At 40.5% G+C, this 23,027-nt stretch overlaps 1 protein-coding gene across 2 annotated transcripts in view; it reads left to right on the top strand.

The window, feature by feature from the left end:
- The window catches only part of LOC122554179 (divergent protein kinase domain 1A-like), a 55,030-nt gene extending 33,784 nt beyond the window's left edge, over nucleotides 1-21,246 (top strand). For both annotated transcript variants that reach the window (XM_043698810.1, XM_043698811.1), the window contains exons 3-5: nucleotides 9,326-9,433; nucleotides 19,532-19,708; nucleotides 19,785-21,246. In XM_043698810.1, coding sequence (XP_043554745.1) covers nucleotides 9,326-9,433; nucleotides 19,532-19,708; nucleotides 19,785-20,597 — 1,098 coding nt within the window. In that variant the 3' untranslated portion in view covers nucleotides 20,598-21,246. The remainder of the gene's footprint in view (nucleotides 1-9,325; nucleotides 9,434-19,531; nucleotides 19,709-19,784) is intronic.
- The last annotated feature ends 1,781 nt before the right edge of the window (nucleotides 21,247-23,027 follow it).

Raw genomic sequence — 23,027 nt, 5'->3', positions numbered from 1 at the left:
TGTCTTTGGGGTATGGATCAGCATGCATTTGCTGTGCACAATGGCATTTTTATTTAGAATTTGCCAGCACATGTCTGTGTAGATATATCTCTGTGTGCAACAGGCCTGCATCAACCAGGTTTTATAAAGGAAGCACTGACACTGAATGTAGCTTGCAGCAAGGACGAAGAGCCACAAATAGCACGGTTGGTGGTTTACCCACCAAAACATGCCCTGCAGTTGTTCATGTCTGTTTCAATGCAAAGCTACATGAGTACTTATGAAAGGAATCATCAGCCACAGCTGCTCAAATCTATTGAAAGTGGAAGACCATAAGGATGGTAGCACTGGATTGGTTACATGGCCATACAGGAAATGGAAACCATATTTTTAAAAGAAAAAGAAATTGTCCTGCACTAAATTCCAGATTTTTAGCAAGACACCATGTTCACAGCAAACCGTTTGCATACTAACCATAATGTGTTAATTTACCTGACCCAAAATATCATTAATTATGTCCAAAGGGAACTATATTTATGCATTTATTTTTATTTATGTATGTATGCCACATATTACATAGGAGACAGACCACCTCAGATTGCACTATGGAAAGTAAGAGTAAAACGTTCCCATGCAGTCATGTAATGGAGTGAATTGTAGGAACGTTGTGACAGATATGAAATAATGTTGCATTTAAATTCAAGTGATACTATGCTCAACTGACCGATATGTTGGTCAGCCACTCTATGTTGCTGTTTAAAGTATAAGTCTTTAGATCTCCGGCATGTGATACAAGGAAAGATGAACAAGTCTCTTTATGAACGCTATTGATGACATCCAAGCAAGAGTTATGTGCCTCGGTGTGTGCTGGTATTAAGTCTATACAAAAAGCCACTGGCCTTATCACGAGATCCCCAGTCTCTTGTCCTGTTGTTTCCTAAAGGGAGCAGATTTGCCCTGAGGAGGGGTGAGGAAGAATTGAAGCTTTGGCCATAGATTGTTCCACCAACTAAATAGTGTACTTGCATGAGGCAAGGGAACAGTGGTTACTGTTGAGTCCTTCCCTCCAAATGTGTCTTCAGTGGCCCTTCTGTTACTGAATAGAAACAACTCATCTTTCAAAAATTATTGGCCTGTCTCTGCTGGCAGTCCCCTGAGGTTCAGTGTTTTCAGTGAAACAATGCAGGAAAATTTTCAGTCACCACCAGCTCCACTGTCATTTTAGCATGTAATAAGTATGCAGCAGATGACCATTGCTACCTTAGTCACCAAAAGTTAATCTCAAATGCACTCTAGTAACGAGCATTCAAGGTGCTCTTGCCTGGAGAATGTCAAATATTCACAACGTTCTTGTGAAGGAATTTCTCCACCTGTCAGTCCTAAATGCCCCCTTATCCCAAATGATGATCCCGATCTCTGGACTTGTTAGCCAGGAGAAATGATCTCAAAGCAGTGTTAGTGTGTATTTTACTGGATCATGTAAACAAAACCTTGGAATGTGAATGTTCTTCATGCCAAATCCCTGCCCAGATCTTGTTTTAGCGTCCATCAGTGAATAAGGAAAGATTTAAGAAGATTGATATACAAGTTCAGACATGAGCTGCTTGAATAGTGGAGCAGGCTCCTTGAGCCACTGAACAACTCAAGGTGTGTGCTGACGAAAAGCATCGAGAGAAAATAGAGGAACCGAGAACATCACACACCAGAAATTGACAACTAAGTGCTCTGTCAAAGCAATTATGCTATTTGCTGCTAAGAAAATTAGGGAGGCCCACATTAATGTCATGCGCAATTCGAACCAATTTGTATTGTTTGTACAATTTTGACATCGATTTATGAATAAGTTGTCAAAGATACCATTCTAGTGGAATATTTGTATTAAGCATACTAAGCTAAATGCTGAAATGTTCTAATTATTTGATTGTATAGAAATGGATTGATCATAAAGGAGATAATAAAGGGAAAACTAATGTTTCTACCAACTCGAAGTCTGTTGATTCCATCTATTTGAAATGACCAAAAATAATTTGAATTCACTGCAGACCGTAAAAGTGCTGGAACTACATAATTTCTTGTCACCAAAAAGTTTCAGATCTTTTTTCCTTCAGCTTTTACTTCTGTAAGTGATTCACAGCACCAAACAAGCGTGCAGAGCTCTGGAAATCTTCTCTGCCACTCCACTAGAGCTGCAAGATAAAATCTAATGTTTGTACAGGATGTAAAAGTACACATTATAGCTTTACATCAAGAATGTCTTGTACTTTTGAAATCCCATCGGCAGCCATTTCTGTGGCAGTAGATGATATGTTGCCTTCCTGGTGTCAGTCATGGGTGTGTAGAATTGTTGCACTGAAGGAAGTCATTTAGCCCATCATGCCTGTACTGTCTCCCAAGGAGCTACCCAGCTTGTCCCATTCTCCAGCCCTATCTCCATAGCCCCCGTCAATTCATCGCTTTCAAATACTTACCTCTGAAATCTCCAATGGAGTCCCCCTCCACTCTCCCAGGTAGCACATTCCAAATCCTAACAACTGAGTAAAGAAATTTCTCCTCCACTTACTCCTAGCTCTCTCGTTGGCAAGCTTGAAATTGTGGTTCTTAGTTACTGACTTACAAACTAGTGGAAACAAAATATCCTCTTTAACCCTGTCAAAATTGTTCATAACTTTGAACACTTCAGTAAGATCACTTCTTATTCGCCTTGGAACACAGAAGATTAAGCTGAATTTCTCAAATCTTTCCTTGTATTGAAAATCCATAATTCCTGGTTTCATTCTAGTAAATCTCCTGTGAACCATCTCCAGGGATTCAACATTCTTCTTTAAATAGGTGCTCAGAACTGAAAGCAATACTCTAAATGTTTGACCAATGATTTGTGCAGGTGAGCCATCACTGCCTTGCTTTTATACTCTGTATCTCTATTCATAAACCCAAGGATCCTGTAAGCCGCCTTAACAACTGTTGCACCTTGCCTAGTCACCTTTAGAGAATTATGCATGTGAACCCTAAGTGTCACTCTGCTCCTGTACTCCCCTTGAAGTTGTACCATTTGAGCCTATATTGGTTTGTTTTTCAACCAAAATGCATCACCTCATATTTGTCTGCAATGAAGTTCATCTGTCAGGTATCTGCCTATTTGACCAACTTGTCAATGTCCCTCAAGTTGCTCAGCATCATCCTCGCAATTCGCTATTCTCCCTTGCTTAGTATCATCTATACATTTAAGGGATTTTGCTCACAACATCCATCTCCAAATCATTTTATATAAAGCAAAAATAAAGCAAGGGTCTCAACACCAATCCATTGGTACATCATTTTCGATTCATTTCCAGTCTGAGAAATACCCATCTATACCTTCCCTCTTGCTGCCAAGGACCCATTAATCCCAAACATTTCCAACTTGCAAATGAACCTACCAGGCACTGTAAGAAAGCATTTGATAAAGTCCAAACCACAACCGTACCATCATCCACTGCATGTGTCACCTCCTCAAAGAACTCCATTAAAGTTGTCAAACATGACCTACCCTTGATAAAGCCGTGTTGACTGTCTAGTATTACCTTATTGAAGTGTATGTTTATCTTAGCCTATATTATGACCTCCATCAGTTTATGCACTGTTGGCGTCAAACTAATAGGTCTATAATTTGTGAGCTATCCTTTTCCTCTCTCTTAATCAATAGTGTCAAATTTGCAATCCTCCAGTCCCCAGGGACTAATCCTGTGTTCAAAGAGACCTGTAGAATTTCTGTCAATGACTCCATAATTCACCTTCTTACCTCCGATAGGATGCTTTCCATCCAGGCCTGGTGACATCTACAACTAGAGTCTTGCCAGCCCTTTTAGCACCTCTTTATCTTTCATTATACTGTTCAGTTGCTCAATACCCACATTTTCTAATTTGGTTAAGACAGGCAAAATATTCACTTAGTACCTCTGTCATGCCTTTGCGACAGTGAGCAGTTTACCCTGCTTGTTTCTTTGGGACCCACTCTATCCTTAGCTAATTTTTTACTGTTAATATGTTTGAAGAACAGTGTAGAATTTGTTTTAATGCAACCTTGCCATCCTTTCCTCGTGCTTCCTCTTAGTCTTCCTTTTTCCAGCCTTGGCCTCTCTCTAGCATTTTGAGATCCTCTTTCTGATTTATACTGCTAACATTATTATTTCAGTATGCATTATCTGTCTCCTTTTACTCATTTTCTCATCAATATCATTTGTCATTCAGGATATTCTAGCTAAGGGTACCCTGTATTTATTTTATGGGTATGTACTTACCTTGGACTCGATTCATCTCTCTCCTTTTGAAAGTCTCTCATTTTTCATCTACTTCATCCATCAAAATGCGTTTTGAATCAACTTCCTCCAGTTCAACTTTGACCCCTGAAATCTGTTTTCCAGTGGGGCTCTTAATCCTTGACTGATTTGATTTTTTTCCAACTTAATATTTAATTTTATTATTATTGCTATTTCTGAAATGCACACCCATGTGGATGTGCTCTGCTTGACCTGCCTGATTTTCTAGGGCAAGATCCAGTACAGCTTCCTCCCTGGTAGGGCAGAAATGCACTATTCCATAAAGTTCTCCTGCACATATTGCAGGGATTTCTTCCTTCCATGTCCCATTTTACCTTATTCCTAGTTGACCCTAGGGTAATTGAAATCACCAATTATCGCAACCTGACCTGTCCTGCAGGTTTCCATAATCTGCCTACAAATACTGTCGTCTTGTTCCCACTTTGGAGGTCCGTAATAAATATCCAATAAAGTCACCGCTCCCTTCCTGTACCTCTGACCATATAGTTTCTAATGCAGGAGTTCTATCTTGAACAAGATACCATGCTTTTTTCACTCGCCCTGTTTCTACTAAAAACCAGTATCCAGTTCTTTTCTGGCATGAGCCTGTTTCTGTCAATGCTGTTTTGTCAAATACACATCGAGCAGTTTCTGCTTCCAGTTCCCCAAGTTTGTTCTCCATGCATTTCAATACATAAATTTAACCCTGCCTTTATCTATTTATTGCTCATTAGGAGTTGACCATTTCTTTGGTTGATTCTCAACACTTAAACCTTTCCTCATCCTTCTGTCCGCTCACCATCCCTCTTTTGCTCTCACTAGTACTTTGAAAACTAAGCCCAGTTATCAATGCACCCTCTACCTTACAAGTTCATATCTATCCTCACTACGCTGTTTACACACACAACCAAAAGAATAGTTCCATTTAGGCTCAGGTGAAGCCAGTCTCTTCCGAACAGCTTTCTCGTTTTTCGAAACTGATTGCCATGTCCCAAAAATCTGAAACCCTCCCCGTATCATCAATTCGTGAGTTCATGGACACAGGATTTTAAATTCCTAGTTGCACCAAAAACTAACAAATGTCAGTATTCATAGACAAAAATTGAGTTTCAATTATATTTTTAACCGTTTTAACTTATTTTTAATGAACTCCATTCTTTTGAATTTCATCATACATGGGAGTTCTTAGAAATGGAAGGCTTATGGAAATGGAGGAATGCGTGTACATCATCCCTCAAGCCACACATTTCCCTTTGCCTGAATGATGTGGAGATTCTGGTGTTAGACTGGGGTGGACAAGGTCAAACTCGCACAATATCAGGTTATGGTCCAACAGGTTTATTTGTTTGAGACTGGTCTACTAGTTTGAGGATGCTATCCTTGCTGATGGAGTTGCTGCTGTCAGGTGTTTGTGTCTTTGGCTCTTCTAGCAGTGAGGCCAGTGTTTCTTCTGCTAGGGTGGTGCTTATTGATGTGAATAGGACCATCACGTCGAAGGAAACTCTGACCTTCTCTTCCTCTACCTTGATCAGGAATTCCTGGGTGGAGTGGATAAAGTTGCTTGAGTCTTCTACTAGGTATTTCAGTTTACGTTGCAGTTCCCTTGCTAGTCTGTATGTCGGTGTACCGGGAAGTGAGACTGTGGGGTCTGAGAGGGGGGGCCCCTTGTTTATGTACCTTTGGTAATCCGTAGCGATATTGGATCCTTCAGGTTTCGTTATTTGAGGGTCTGTCTTGTTAACTTCACCTGTCTTGTGAAGTTTCCTCGGGTTGCTGTAATACGGTTTTCTTGCTGTGGAGTCTGGTCCATCGCCACCTGTTGGTAGATGTTGGTACCTATGAGTAGTGTGTTTGCTTTTTCAGTGTACTGTGTTCTGTTCAGGATGACAGTCATGTGCCCTTTGTCTGTCTGTTTGAGCGCATTGCACATGTAGAAGATTTGTAGCTCAGGTTGTGGATCAGGTTGTAACTTTGCTTCATGTTAATATGTGAGTTGGAGTAACGGAGCAAGTTAAGTCTGAATCAAGATTACTGTGCATTTATATGAATGCACGGAGTGTGATAATTAAGATTGAGAACTAACAGACACAGTTTGCCATGTGGAAACATGATGCCATGGTAATAACAGAAGTCTGGTTCAAGGAATGTCTGGACTGAGTGTTAAATATTCCGCAGTACTCGGTGTTCAGAAAAGCAAAAAAAAAAAGAAGTGGTGACAATATTAGTTAGGGACAGCATTGCACTACAGGAGAGAAAACATGTCCCAGTGCATTCATGAGCAGAATCAATTAATCTGAAGCTAGGGAACAAAAGGAGTGCAATAATATTGTATAGTGTAGCCTATAGGCCACCAGTTAGTGGGAAGAATGAAAATCACATCTTGAGGGAAATTAGAAGGAGATGCAAACATCATGAAATAGGGATAATTGGCTTTAATTTTTTTCAGTGTTCACTGGAATATTGATAGTGTAAGGGGCAGGGACAGCAAGATTGTGTTCAGAAGAATTTCTGACAGCTGTATGTGTCTAGTTCAACAAGGAAAGATACACAGTTGGACCTGGATTTTGGAAATGAGTTGGACCAAGTAGATCAAGTATCATTGGAAAATATTTAGGAGACAGTGGTCATTATATCTAAAGGTTTGGGACAATGGTCAATCAGAGTAAGAAAAATCAACTGGTCAAGAGTGGACCTTCGATGAGGCAAAAATAACTTGGCTGGAATGACAGGTTGGTGGGAATGGGTTACCTTTTAAAGAGAAAATGGGTTTGAATACAATAGAAGTGTGTTCCCTCATATGGGAAAGGCAGGAAAAAAAACAAATCTAGAGTTGTTTCTAGAGCCAGAACCTCAACCTGAGCTACAAATCTTCTCAAAACATGCCAAATCTGGAGCTCCTTGAATGACGCAGAAGATAGAAATTAAGGGAAAAAAGAACAAGTGTGCATCTGGGAAGCCAGGGAGGAGATTGCTGAGCCTTGGCTTTGATCTTTGTCATCTTCATGTCGACAGGAATAGTACCAGAATACTGGAGTATAGCAAATGTTTCTTTGTTCAAGAAGAGAAGTAGAGACAACCCTGGTAATTATGGACCAGTGAGCCTTGCTTCAGTTGTGGGTGAAGTGTTGGAAAAGTTTATAAGAGAGGATTTATAATCATCTAGAAAAGAAAAAGTTGATTAGGGATAGTCAACACTGTTTTGTGAAAAGTAGGTCATGCTTCTCAAACCTTATTGAGTTCTTGGAGTTGTGGATAGTGAATAAGGATGTTGTAGGTTACAGAAGACTTAGATAAGCTGCAGAGCTGGGCTGAGAGGTAGCAAATAGAATTTAATTCTGAAGAGTGTGAGGTGATTCACTTTGGAAGAAGTAACAGGAATGCAGAGTAAGATTCTTTGTGGTGTAGGCGCAAGTGAGGACTGTAGATGCTGGAGGTCAGTGTCTAGATTGAGTGGTATTGGAAAAGCACAGCAGGTCAGGCAGCATCCAAGGAGCAGGAAAATTGACGTTCCTGGTAGAAGCCTTTCATCAGGGCTGATGAAGGGCTTTTGCCAGAAGTGTCGATTTTCCTACTCCTTGGATGCTCCCTGACCATCTCGGTAGTGTAGATAAGCAGAGAGATCTTTGTGTCCAGCTACATAGATCCTTAAAAGTTGCCACCCGGGTTGATGGGGTTATTAAGAAGGCATATATGTCTTAGTTTTTGTTGGTAGAGGATTGAGCTTCGGAACAATGAGGTCATGCTGCAGCTGTACAAAACTCTGGTGCAGCCACATTTGGAGTATTGCATACAGTTCTGGTCACCGCATTATAGGAAGGATGTGGAAGCTTTGGAAAGGGTTCAGAGGAAATTTACTCGGATGTTGCCTGGTATGGAGGGAAGGTCTTGTAAAGAAAGGCAGAGGGACCTGGGGGTGTTTTTGTTAGAGAGAAGAAGGTTGAGAGGCGACTTAATTGAGACATATCTAACTCTCTGATTATCTTATGTTGAACAGTGAGAGCCTTTTCTCCCAGATGGTGATGGCTAGCACAAGGGGACATAGCCTTAAATTGGGGGGTGATAGATATAGGATGGATGTCAGAGGTAGTTAGTTTACTCAGTAGTAGGGGCATGGAACGCACTGCCTGCAACTGTAGTAGACTCGCCAACTTTAAGGGCATTTAATTGGTCATTGGCTAGGCACATGGATGAGAATGGAATAGTGTAGGTTAGATGAGCTTCAGATTGGTTCCACAGGTCGGCGCAACATTGACGGCCAAAAGGCCTGTACTGCACTGTAATGTTCTGTGTTCTATGACAGGTGTCAGGTAGGAAGTGCAACGGAGAACGAAGGAATATAGAAGGACCATAAAGGAGAAATTGTAAAAGATCAGCTGATCCTCAGCCATGTAAAGTTAATTATTAAAAAATCAAGATTGCATAAAAGGTGCACCTTAAAATTTTATGATTATAGTATTGCAAAGTTCATTGTAACCAACTGAGTACTTTTTAAAGTATAGTTATTTGATGTGGTAAAGATTATCAGAGAAAATGTCAATTACAGATTGTTGAAATTTTAGCAGACCTGGTGTTAATATTTGTTATGGAGGGAGATGGTAGCTAAGGGGACAGCAGTAATACAATTTTTGAATAATCAGAAACAATGGAAGAAACATAATGTTTCCTAAAGCATGGTAAAAAGACGATATTAATAATAGTGTGATTATACACAGAATGGTTTGCCGGAGAAAATGATTTTTCCTTGAGATCTGCAAACCCATCTGATTCACAAATGTGCCTTAGGGAAAGAAATCTGCAGTCTGGTCTGGCTAACCATGATTCTATTTAATGGCAGGCTTGAAAGGCAAATGTCCCATTCCTGTTCCTATTTCTTACAGTCTTATGTGTTACACCCAGTATACATTAAGGTGGTTGACTCTAAAATAGCCCAGCAAAGGGAAATTAAGGCTGGTCTTGCCATCCTTTATCTAGTGTGTGTAAAATTGAGAATCTCCTTTTTTGTGAATACACTTCTGAAAGGATCTTACAGTCTTGTGCTATTTCTCTTCTAGTGTGATAAATACAAGAAGGGAATTATTGATGGATCAGCATGTGGCAGCTTGTGTGATAAGGGCACTCTTTATTTTGGCAAGTGCCTCTCTAATAAACCTAACAATCAGGTAAGAGCATGGCAAGAAATCTGTCATTTTAATTGTTAAAGATTGCACACTGCTAATTTTTAAAATGTTTTAAGGAATGTATTGCAAATACTACGTTTTGGAGCAATAAGGTCATGTTAGTTGACTGCATCACTGATTGACATGTTTTAGCATTATGGAAGATGGTTGTTTAACTGGTTGTCAAGAACTGGACTGTAGAACATTTTTTTTTACATTTAATCTGTCTTTTACTTTATTATTATACACAATGACAAGTTTACATGTACAACAAAAACATTAAAGCAAAAAAAGTCATTGCTTTTGCTGTAATGTTTCAAATCACATGATTTTACATGATTTTTCCTGTGAAATCTGAACTTTTAATTCATGATTTACTGTCAGATTCAGCAAACTGTACAGTATCATACAAACTTAAACTCTAAGATATGGACTTTGGATGTCATCAAAAATTCACATCTTTGTTACTCTGTCACTAAACATGGCCATTTTAGCTCTTAGCTCTGCTTTAAATGCAAACAAATTTAAATTTGAATGTTGTTTTACTCTCTATTTAGAGGTGTGAGCAATTCCAGCAGATCAGAAATATGATCAATTATTACCTAAACATTGCAGTCATTTTTTTTGTCTATTATGTTGTATTTGGTCTTAATTACTGAAGAGCAGGTTGTTGAAGAATGTGTACCTGTGTTAGAGAAACTACTCCTCCGCTCAGAGTTAAAAATCACACAACATCAGGTTATAGTCCAACAGGACTATTGAGCTATAACCTGGTGTTGAGAGATTTTTAACTTTGTCCACCCCAGTCCAACACTGGCACCTCCATATCCTCCACTCAAGACAGCTGTTGACTTCTCAGGCTATACAGTAAAACCTTGATTATCTTAACAAGATCTCAAGATCCCAATGCTTGGGTAAACTGTGTTATCCAAGCATTCGATTGTCTAAACAAAATATTGCCCGCCCGAGTCGATCAGACAATGGAGATTGCCCTGTATTGAGAATTCAGGGCTAGAGGTATGCCACAACACCATCTGCTGGCCTTGTCGCTCCATGTATCAACCTGAACAGAACCATGATTTAGATCCTGGAATTTGAAATTATTGGCTATTCATAGATCAGGGAGAACACTGATCAAAAGTGCCAATATTACATGGAAGAAAGATTTTTCAAAATGTGGTAATTTTGAAACCATGTTTTCTTCTATGTAGTTGGGTTACTGTTTGTCCAAGAGAATGGTTTTCAGTATATTGATCTCCTCCAGAGGATTTTGGAAGTGACCTCAGGACGTCTACATTTGTTTGTGTCTGAATAAATGGTTGAGATTGTGGACTTTGCGTCGAGGAGTGCAGTAGTAAACTTACAGACAGCTTTGTTGTTTGATTTTCTCCCCTCGCTGATTTTAAAGTATTGACCAAATTGTGATTTTATTTTGTTTCTAACTTAAATTTTCAACACTTCTACTTGGTGAGAAAATGCCTGTTAGGAATGGATATCTTTTTTTTATTGATTTAGTGCTTAGTGCATACCTGTTTTTGCATCATGGACACATTTGCATGCTAGGAGAAAGTGAGGACTGCAAATGCAAGAGATCACAGTCAAAAAGTGTGGTGCTGGAAAAGCACAGCAGGTCAGGCAGCATCCGAGGAGCAGGAGAGCCTGTATTTCGAGCATCAATTCTTTGTCTGGAATGTCACCAAATCTTCATCCACCTTTGCATACGACTTTTACTTCATCGAATCCCCACGGTGTGGGGGCAGCTCATCGCATCCATACCAACCCTACAAAGAGCATCCCACCTAGAACCACCTCCCTACCCTATCCCTGTAATCCTTCATTTCCCATGTCCAATCCACCTAACCTACACATCCCTGAACACTACAGACAATTTAGCATGGCCAACCCACCTGACCTGCACATCTTTGGACTGAGAGAGGAAACTGGAGCACCTGGAGGAAACCCACGCAGACAGAGGATGTATGTGCAAATTCCACACAGACTGTCGCCTGAGGGTGGAGCCGAACCAGTATCTCTGGATTTTGAGGCAGCAGTGATAAGCCATGAGCCACCATGCCTTCTGCATTTTAAATCCACTTGACTCTCTGAGGAGCCTATGTACAGGCAGAAAATAAGAGTAGGAGGGAGCAAAGGAGTGGGAAGGGAGTGAAGAGCTAAAGATAGAGGCAAGCACAATGGAGTGAGGAGGACAGGAGAGCGAAGCAGCAAAAGGGACAGAGTGTGAGAAACATTACATGGGATAGAGCGAGGGGTTTCAGAAAGCTGGTGAATGAGAAGCAACATGTAAGAGGTAAGTGATAAACCAGTTAGTTTCGAGGCAATCAATAAGTTTTTTTTAACTTAAGAGGTTAAAGGCCAGGCACATGACTCTGTGCTGTGGAGGTGCTGGTGTTCGACTGGAATGGACAAAGTTAAAAATCACACAACACCAGGTTATAGTCCAGTAGGTTTATTTGGAAGAACAAGCTTCCGGAGTGCTGCTCCTTTGTCAGGTAGTTAGTGGAGCTGAATCATTGAACACAGAATTTATAGGCACGGTGGCTCAGTGGTTAGCACTGCTACCTCACAGCGCTGGGGCCTGGGTTTGATTCCAGCCTCTGGCAACTGTCTGCATGGAGTTGGTGCATTCTCCCAGTGTCTGCATGGGTTTCCTCTGGATGCTCCGGTTACCTCCCACAGTCCAATGCTAAATTGCCCATAGTGATAGGTGCATTAGTAGGGAGTAGGGGAATGGGTCTGGGTGGGTTACTTTTTGGAGGATTGGTGTGAAGTAGTTGGGCCAAAGGGCCTGTTTCCACACTGTAGGGAATCTAATCTAATCTAGCAAAAGGTTATAGTGTCATACAACTGATGCAATATATTGAACAAACCTAGATTGCTGTTAAGTCTTTCATCTTTTAGAATGGGTTGCAAGTTTTGATTCCTTAAAATGCAAGTCCCAGAACTTCTTTCAAGTCACATTCCTGAGGTAACTTAAGGTTTTATTCTTTTAAAAAAGTGACATTCCAGCTCAGACAAAGCAGACACTACAACAACAGATGGATGGACACCACGCAACAGTCACCAAACAGGGATGTTCCCTCCCAGTCGGGGAACTCTTCAGTGGTCCGGGACATTTGGCCTCGGATCTTCAGGTGACTGTCCTCTAAGGTGGATTTTTGGGTATGCAATAACACAGAGTGGATGAGCAGAGGCTGATAGTCAAGTTCGGGTACCCATGGGGATGGCCTCAACTGGGACCTTGGGTTCATGTCGCACCACAGGTGACCCCCAATACACGATAGACTCTTTCACACGCTCTTACATGCTCATGCAGACCATCTCTCATATACACACACTCACGCGCTATCTCTCTCACGCGCTGTGTCTCTCACTCTCTCATGTTGTCTTTCTCTCTGGCGCTGTCATACAAACCCACCCCCCCATACACACATACACCCCCCACTCTCTTCTTCTCCCCCTATCTCGACTTGTAGCTGTAGATACATTCTATTTTGTTCAAAAAGCACACAATCTGTAGGCAATCCGTGTGATACTTTATAAACTCCTACTTTGGAAATAGAACTAGTCTGACTCATGACTAGGATGGAGACAGACTCTAACCTCCCCTTTAATGCAGTGTCTGAGCTGAGACGTCACCTTTTTTTAGTAAAACCTTAAGTTATCTCAGGAATGTGAGTTGAAAGAAGTTCTGGGAATTAGGTATAAATTAATGGAATGGGAGAAAGTGAGGACTGTAGGTGCTGGAGATCAGAGTCAAAATGTGTGTTGCTGGAAAAGCACAACCAGTCAGGCAGCATCTGAGGAGCAGAAGAGTTAACATTTAGAGTATAAACTATTCCTCAGGAAGGTCATGATGAAGAGCTTATGCTCGAAACGTCAACTCTCCTGCTCCTCAGTTGCTGCCTGACTGGCTGTGCTTTTCCAGCAACACACTTTTTGACTCTTGACACAAATGAATCAAACCTGCAACCCAGTTTAAAAGATGAAAGACTTAACAGCAACATAGATTTGTTCAATATACTGCATCAGTTATATGACTCTATGATCTTTTGTTATAAATTCTGTGTCCTATGACACTGCCCCATTAGCTACCTGATGAAGGAAAAGCTCTCCGAAAGCTTGTACCTCCAAATAAACCTGTTGGACTATAACCTGGTGTTGTGATTTTTATCTTCATCCACCCTTAGCATGTGCTTTCTTGTAAGAGTTTCTTTTAAAGAACATGTTAGGAGCGCCAAATAAAGGATGATGCCAATCTCTAGTCATAATGACAAAAAATTTATGGTAGAAATGGAAAATAGTTCAGATCAGTGACAGTTAATTTACACATTGTGTATGTTTGAAGGTACAAGTATTCTGCTATAATGTGAACTTTCTACTGAACGGGTACAGCGATTTTCTAGCGTGGGTTTTCATAGTGCGATATTATTCAGCGTGAGATTGCAGAGGAACACAACTGTCGCGTTATAGCAGAACCACCCGTAAGATGATGGTCAAGGGCACTCATTTAAAACAGATGAGGCAACAGTTTTCTGAGGGCTCTGAGCCTTTAGAATGCCCTTCCTTAAAAGGCAATGGAAGCAGAAACTTTAAATATTTTTAATGCAGAGATAGATAGTTCCTTGATTACCAAACAGATGAAAGATATGCAGGAATGTAAAGTTGAAGTTGAAATCCGGTTCACTCTGATCTTGTTGAAAGGTAGAGCAGGCTTGAAGAAGACAGTGGCTTCTTCTTGTTTCTTGCTCATATGTTAGTTTTTATCAACAACATATTGATTGTGTTGAGTAAGTCAATGAGCTATGATCCAATTAAGTCTATCGTATTCAGTTGTTCCTGCACATTTTTAAGTAATTGACAACATATTAGCACAAGTAGAAAAGCAAGTTCCCTTGTTCCTTTTATCTGGGAGGAAGAGCTTTTGCAAAAGGACATCTAAAAATTAGTGAAAATTAATTTCAGTAATGTCATGATTAGATCTTGACTAGATTTTAGATTACATCCCCTACAGTGTGGAAACAGGCCCTTCGGCCCAACAAGCCCACACCGACTCTCCGAAGAGTAACCCACCCAGATACATTTCCCTCTGACTAATGCACCTAACACTATGGGCAATTGAGCATGGCCAATTCACCTGACCTACACATCTTTGGACTGTGGGAGGAAACCGGAGCACCCGGAGGAAACCCATGCAGACACGGGGAGAATGTGCACAGACAGTCACCCGAGGCTGGAATCGAACCTGGGACCCTGGTGCTGTGAGGCAGCAATGCTAACCACTTAGCCACCGTGCCGCCCAAATGCAAAGTGATGGGCTGTCAGAATATTTAGATCGCTGGCAGCGGTGGGATGTGCGATTATTTGCAAAATATTTAAAAAGTAGAAATCAAAAACTATTGTATGATATAATCAAAATTTTCTAATCTGTTCACGACTTAAATATTCTATATATAAGCCAGTTGTAATTTTGGTTGTAAAATAAGTTCTAAATGGTTTTCCAACATTCTTAAAAATCCTTATTTATGCCAAAATACTTTCGAAACTTTAATTTTGATGTTTTGTTTAGCAACTTTGACTTTTCTATTTCATTAATATAGAGAATAGGAACAAGAATGGGCCATTTGACCCTTCCAGCCTGCTCCATCATTCGGTATGATTGTGGTTGATCACTCAACTCAGTCCCCATTCCCACTTGCACCCCAAAGCCCTAAAAATAAATCTAACTGCTTGAAGATATACAATGTTTTGGTCTCAACCACTTTTTGTGGTAGAGAATTCTACAGGCTCACCAATCCCTGGGTGAAGACATTTTTCCTCATCTCCGTTGTAAATCGCCTACCCTGTATCCTTGGACTATGATCCCTGGTTCTGGACTACTCAATCATTAGGAACATCTCTCCTGCGGCACGGTGGCACAGTGGTTAGCACTGCTGCCTCACAGCGCCAGAGACCCGGGTTCAATTCCCGCCTCAGGCGACTGACTGTGTGGAGTTTGCACATTCTCCCCGTGTCTGTGTGGGTTTCCTCCGGATGCTCCGGTTTCCTCCCACAGTCCAAAAGATGTGCAGGTCAGGTGAATTGGCCATGTTAAATTGCCCGTAGTGTTAGGTAAGGGGTAAATGTAGGGGTATGGGTGGGTTACGCTTCGGCGAGTCGGTGTGGACTTGTTGGGCCGAAGGGCCTGTTTCCACACTGTAATATAATGTAATGTAATGTAATCTAATCTAATCCTATTAGGATTTCTGAGATCTCCTCTCATTCTTCTAACCTCTCGTGGATATAGCCCTAACTGATCCAGTCTCTCTTCATATGTCAGTCTTGCTATCCCAGGAATCAGTCTGGTAAATCTTTCTTGCATTCCCATCACAGCCAGAAAATCCATTCGTGGAAGACCGAAACTGCACACAATACTGCAGGTCTGGTCTAACCAAGGCCCGTTCAATTTCAGCAAAGCATCCATGCTTCTGTACCCAAATGCTCTTGTTAAGAAGGCCAACATACCATTTGTTGTCTTCACCACCTGCTGCATCTGCATGCTTACTTTCAGCGACTGATGTACAAGGACATCAGTCTTTTTACATCTCCCCCTTTCCCAAACTATCGCCATTCAGATAATAATCCACCTTCTTGGTTTTGCTACCAAATTGGATAACCTCACATTTATTGACGGTATGCCTGATTTGCCATGCATTTTCTTCATCGCTCAACTTGTCCAAATCATACTGAAGCATGTCTGCGTCCTCCACAGTTCACCCTCCCACCTAGCTTTGTGTAGCCTGCAACCTTGGAAGTATAAAATTTAGTTCACTCATCTAAATCATGAATAAATATTGTGACTAGCTGGGGTCCCAGCACTGATCCCTGCACTACCCCACTGATCATTGGCTGCCACTCACAACCTAACTTGTTTTATTTCTACTCTCTTTCCTGTCTGTTGGCCAGTTCTGTTCATGCCAGTACATTTCCCCCGATCCCACGTGCTTTAACTTTACATGTTCATTTATGTGGGGACCTTAACAAATGATTTCTGAAGGTCCATGTATACCTCAACCACTGGTTCCCAGTGATTAACTCTACTAGTTACAACCTCTCAAAATTCCAATAGATCTGTCAAGCATGATTTCCCTTTTGTAAATCTGCTGGTTCTGTCACTGTTTTCCAAATTGTCTGCTATTAAACCTTTTATGAAGGACTCCAGACTTTTCCCTACTATCAGTGTGTTGTACCTGCCACACAGTGTGTTTAAGTTCTTATAATCAGCAAAAGAACTGTGAGTCGACTCTTATAAACAATAATATTTGTTTAATGAACAAAATTAATTAGAACAATAAAGTATACTATAAACTAACAAGAAACACTACAAACTATTTTATCCTTTAACTTAACTTTGTATGCTCATATACCACTTCACCAGAACTTAGCTGAGCTCCACATAGTGATGTCGTCTTCTTCCAATGGTCTTGGACATGTCTTCTCTCTGTTATTATAGAGTTACTGCTCCGAGCTGGGTTTTGCAACAATTCTTATCCTTCCAAGTTTCCAAGTCTTCGCGCCCTTTGAGGATCTGCTAATGGTTTGATTGCCCTGATCAATCAGACCCAACCAGGTGTTGGCACATTGATGGCAGGGTGGCCCCTAGGTGTCCATTATGGTAGGTTCTGGGTGCACATAGCCTCTTCTAAATAAGGGTGCTAGGCACCTTCGTGACAAGTGAAAGACTGTCTCTGCTCCCACATGTCCCAAGGGCAACTTTCCATTGTCCCATTCATGTCCAACTTCAGGTGTGTGTTGCAGGGTCTGCAGCTGTGCGGTTTGTTGGCAAACCGACTGTGGGAAGCTGCAGCTTGTCTGGATTCTGCAGCATTTGGATTGACACAGTCACTTTGGTCAAGGCTGGGTTCTGTTTCCCAGCATGCTTTAATCATTGTCCATCTTTTGTAACTCCATGGTAAGTTTATTATTGTCCATCATGAGTTCATTATTTTGGATGACTGATCCGGCCACAAATGTAATTCCTTGTTTTCTCTCTCTACCTTCTTTTTGAAATAGTGGGGGTATGTTCGCTACCCTCCATTTTCATAGGAACTGTTCCAAAATCTTTTGAATTTTGAACGATGACCTCCAATACATCCACTATTTCTAGGGCCACTTCCTTAAGTACTTTGGGACATGGATTATCGGGCCCTGGAAATTTGTCAGCCTTTAATCCTATCAATTTCCTCTACTATTTCCCTACTGATTTCCTTCATTTCCCCTCTCACTAATCCATGTGAGACATCATTTGTGTGCTCCTTTGTGTAGACAGAACCAAAATATGTATTTAATTAAAATGCTATCTTTGTTACCCATTATAACTTCACCTATTTCTGATTGTAAGGACCTGTGTTTATCTTCATCAGTCTTCTCTTCACACACCCATAGACACTTTCACAATCAGTTTGTATATTCTCTGCAAGCTCACTCTTGTTCTCTCTTTTTCCTTCCTTAAATAATCTCTTTGTCCTCCTTTGCTAGAATCTAACCTGCTCCGAATCCTTGAGTTTGCTGCTGTTTTCTGGCTAATTTGTATGCCCCATCCTTGATCTAATACCATCCCTAATTTCCATTCTTAGCCATAATTGGGCCACCTTCTCCATTTTACCTCTGTGCCAGACAGGAATGAATGATTGTTGCTGTTCCTCCATGCAATCTTTAAATGTTTGCCTTTGCTGATCCACTGTCACCCCCTCAAGTAACCTTCCCCAGTTTATCATTGCCAGTTCACATCTCATACTATCATAGTTTCCTTTATTTAGATTCAGGACCTTTGTCTCAGAATCAACTATGTCACTTTTTTTTATAATTCTGTCATAGAGTACTAACAGTTCCCCAAGAAGCCTCCCATGGTTAGATTGCCAATTATTCCTTACTCTTTATATAATACCCCAGTCTAGGATGGCCTGGCCTCTAGTTGGTTTCTCAATAGATTAATCAGAAAGCCATCTTGCACACAATTTGGATTTGATTTGACCAATCTATATTCAGATTAAAGTTGCCCATAATTGCATCTGTGCCTTTATTGCTTGTGACTCTAATTTTGTGTTTAATGCCAACATCACCACTACAGTTTGGGCATCTTTATACAACATCCGCTATCATTTTCTGGTCCTTGGTGCCTCAAAGCTCTGCTCATATAGATTCCACCTCACTGGAGCTAATATCCGTCCTCACAATTACATTGATGAGCTCTCTAACCAGCAAAGCTACTCCACTTCCTTTTCCTCTTTGTGTATCCTTCCTAAAAACTGAATATCCCTGGATTTTCAGCTTTCATTCTCAGTCATCCTGCAGCCATGTCTCAGTAATCCCACTACCTTGCATCCATTTGTATCTATTTTCACGACTAATTCATCCACATTATTTCAAATTTTCTGCAAATTAAGACCCAGTGCCTTAAACCTTCTCGTTTTAACATTTTTAGCCCTGTTCGCATTACTGAGCATTGTCGCATGAATTTGCTACCCAATCAATTTTCTTAGTTCCAATTCTAGCTGTTCATTTTGTCCTTGTTTCCCTCTCAATTGTCTTCCCTCTTTAGGTTCCCATGCCCCCTGCCATTTAATTTAAATCCTCCCCAACTGCATTAACAAATAGTCTCCATAGGACATCAGTTCTGATTCTGTCCAGGTGCAACCTGTCCAGTTTGTACTGGCTCCCCTTTCCCCAGAATCTGAAACCCTCTCCCTTGCCCATATTCATTTGATCTATCCTGTTTTTATTACTGTAACACATGGCATTGATAGCACATCTGAGATCACTATTTTTGAGGTCCTACTTTTAAATTTGTTTCCTAACTCCCTATGTTGTGCTTTCAGGATCTCCTTCCTTTCCTTACCAATGTTGTTGTTACCAATATGTACCAAGGTCATGACTGTTCAGTCTCCCACTGAAATGTCATGTGGTCACTCCAAGACGTCCAATACCATAGTACCCAGGAGGCAGCATATCATCTTGTGGATTCACTTGTGGCCACAATCATTCATCTGTTCACCTTATAATTGGATCCCCATAATTAGCTCCAAATCTCTTACTATTTTCAAGGTTTACAGGGGAATGTGGGATGAATCACAAGTCATCTTAAAATGCAGACTTGAAGAACCATTCCACTTCGATTTGGATTCTAACATGGAGCCAAGAAAGGAGATGGTGTTATTTGATAAACCAACAAAAGGAACTTCAATGGAGGAATTTCGAGAAATGGTGTACAGCCTTTTAAAGGTAGGTCTTTGTTGACATTTTCAAATTGGTACAAACATTACTTTGAGAACATACAATATAATTATCTTTTCCTCAGGCAAAGCTTGGTGATCAGACAAACCTTCAAAAGCTGCTCAAGTTGGTTGTGACTGTAGCAGATGGAAATAAAGATGGTCATGTCTCTCTCGCAGAAGCAAAGTCTACATGGGCATTACTGCAACTTAATGAGTTTCTGATCACAGTAATCCTCCAGGACAAGGAACATACACCAAAACTTCTAGGATTCTGTGGAGATCTTTATGTAACAGAAAAGGTCCACTATAGTTACCTGTATGGACTCACTATTCCTTGGGTTTTGGAGTTTTTCATTCCTTCTGGGCTGAGGCGTAGTATGGACCAGTGGTTTACTCCCTCCTGGCCCAGAAAAGCTAAGATCTCGATAGGCCTGTTAGAATTTGTTGAGGATGTCTTTCATGGAACATTTGGTAACTTCCTTATGTGTGACGTGAGTGCAAATAACATTGGTTACAATGTTAAACATGATTTAAAAATGATAGACATGAGAAAAGTTGTACCGGAAGTTAGTTTCAAACAATTAATTGGAGGCCGCCACTGTGAGACTGATGTGGATTGTGTCTATGGCACAGACTGTAGAACAACTTGCCATCAAAGCAAAAAGCAGTGCTCCACGGAATTGGATCAGCCAAACTTGACCAAAGTTTGCACATTGCTGAAAGACTATCTTTTAAATGGTGCTCCTCCTGATGTGAGAGAAGAACTGGAAAAACAGCTTTACTCTTGTATAGCTCTCCGAGGAGTAGCAGGTCAAATGGAAATGGAACATTCCTTGATATTAAACAATCTTAAGACATTACTGTGGAAGAAAATTTCTCATACAAAAGATTCCTAAACACTAAAGGAAAATTCATATCAATTGAAAATCATTTGGGAAGTATTTTTTTTCGCAGATTGTTCTAGTTGGTTCAATTCGGCCATGTCGCACAGAACAGCATTATTAATAATATTTCTGTTTATTACTGTTAAACAAAAAAAAACCTAAAACCACTACAGAATTTGTTTTTTGTTTTGTGGTTATTAATGTTGCTGCTTTTCTTTTTGATGGGTTTTAAAAAAACATTTACACAGCATGAAAAGTTTTTAATGTCTTTTTTTAATCTATTGTTTGTAGCATGATTATTTATTTGCAGAAGAGATTGTTGGTTAAAATTGACAGTCTTTTTAGCTTAAATAAAATTACATATTAATATTGTAAACTGGAGAAAATCTAAATCAGGAAGAGATTGCCTTTACTTCTATTTTAGAATAGAAAGAATTTTGAAATGTTTTAGAATTTCAACTATATAATTAGATTACAAAATCTGGTTTACAAAAATAATTGTAATTGAGCACTTTATATTCATATTCATTTCATTAATCCTGTTGACTGTACAGTATTTAAAAATACCATGCCAGTTTTTATGTCTGTAAATGGCTATTAAAATTCTTTCTGCTCCTTTGTCCAAAAGCTATTTGATAAAGTACCACATAAAAGATTACCACACAGCTCATGATATTGAGGTAATATGTTTGTCTTGATAAAGGACGAGAGAACTATCAGGAAAGAAAGAGTCCTGACAAGTGGACCAGTTTGGCTAATAAAGTCCAGATCATTGACTTGGATGAAGGGACAAAATAAACTTGCTGATAATGATGCCAAGTGGGAGAGCAAAGTGTGAGGAGGGGACCAAAAGCCTACAAAGGGATTAGTTAGATTAATTGAGTGGACAAAAAATTGACTAGAGTCATAGAGATGTAGAGCATGGAAACAGACCCTTCGGTCCAACCCGTCCACGCCGACAAGATATCCCAACCCAATCTCGTCCCACCTGCCAGCACCCGGCCCATATCCCTCCAAACCCTTCCTATTCATATACCCATCCTAATGCCTCTTAAATGTTGCAATTGTACCAACCTCTACCACTTCCTCTGGCAGCTCATTCCATACCCATACCACCCTGTGTGTGAAAAGGTTGCCCCGTAGGTCTCTTTTATATCTTTCCCCCCTCATCCTAAACCTCTGCCCTCTAGTTCTGGACTCCCCCGACCCCAGGGAAAAGACTTTGCCTATTTATCCTATCCATGCCCCTCACAATTTTGTAAACCTCTATAAGGTCACCCCTCAGCCTCCAACGCTCCAGGGAAAACAGCCCCAGCCTGTTCAGCCTCTGCATATAGCTCAAATCCTCCAACCCTGGCAACATCCCTGTGAATCTTTTCTGAACCCTTTCAAGTTTCACAACATCTTTCCAAGAGACAGGAGACCAGAATTGCATGCAATATTCCAATAGTGGCCTAACCAATGTCCTGTACAGCTGCAACATGACCTCCCAACTCCTGTGCTTAATACTCTGACCAATAAAGGAAAGCATACCAAACACCTTCTTCACTATCCTATCTACCTGTGACTCCACTTTCAAGGAGCTATGAACCTGCACTCCAAGGTCTCTTTATTCAGCAACACTCCCTCGTACCTTACCATTAAGTGTATAAGTCCTTCTAAAATTTACTTTTCCAAAATGCAGCACCTCGCATTTATCTAAATTGGAGTACAAATGAGGGTAGATTAAGTTATCTAATGGAGAAAGGTTACAGAATGCTGCTATACAGCGGCATTTGGCAATCTTTGCACATGAAACACAAAAAGTTAGTTCACAGGTGCAGCAAATAATTAGGAAGGCAAAAAAAAATCCTATATCAGGAGAGCATGAAGTATAAAAATAGTCTTTCTACAGCTCTGAAGAATGTTCATGAGATCACACCTAGGGTACATACAATTCTGATCTCCACAGCTGTCATTGAAAGCAGTTCAAAGAACACTTGATAATTAATTCTTGGGATGAAGGGGTCGTCGTGAGGGAAGGTTAAGCAGATTAGGCCAATGTTGATTAGAATCTAGAAAAACAGGAGGGGATCTTATTGAAAAATATAAAATTCTGATGGGGCTCGATGTAACTAATAAGAGAATGCATTCCCCTTGTGAAGTAACTTTGAACTAAGGGACATGACTTCAGAATAAGGATTGTCTCATTTAAGACGGAGATGAAAAGGAATTTCTTCTCTGAAACTCATGTTACTTTGAAATTCTCCACCAAAGAGAGCTAGTAATCATTGCACATGTTCAAAGCTGAGATAGACATTCATGACCTGAAGAGGAGCCTTACCGAGTGAGGAAGGCAATGTTGAAACCAAACTCGGATCAGCCATTGAAAGAAGAAACAGGTTTGAGGAGCCTACTGCTCAATCCTGCTCCAATTTCCTTTGGTTCTTAAGAGCTAAGCTT

The sequence above is a fragment of the Chiloscyllium plagiosum genome, chromosome 11 (genome assembly GCF_004010195.1).
Source record: "Chiloscyllium plagiosum isolate BGI_BamShark_2017 chromosome 11, ASM401019v2, whole genome shotgun sequence".
NCBI lineage: Eukaryota > Metazoa > Chordata > Chondrichthyes > Orectolobiformes > Hemiscylliidae > Chiloscyllium > Chiloscyllium plagiosum.
This window is presented reverse-complemented; position numbering and strand designations above follow the sequence as displayed.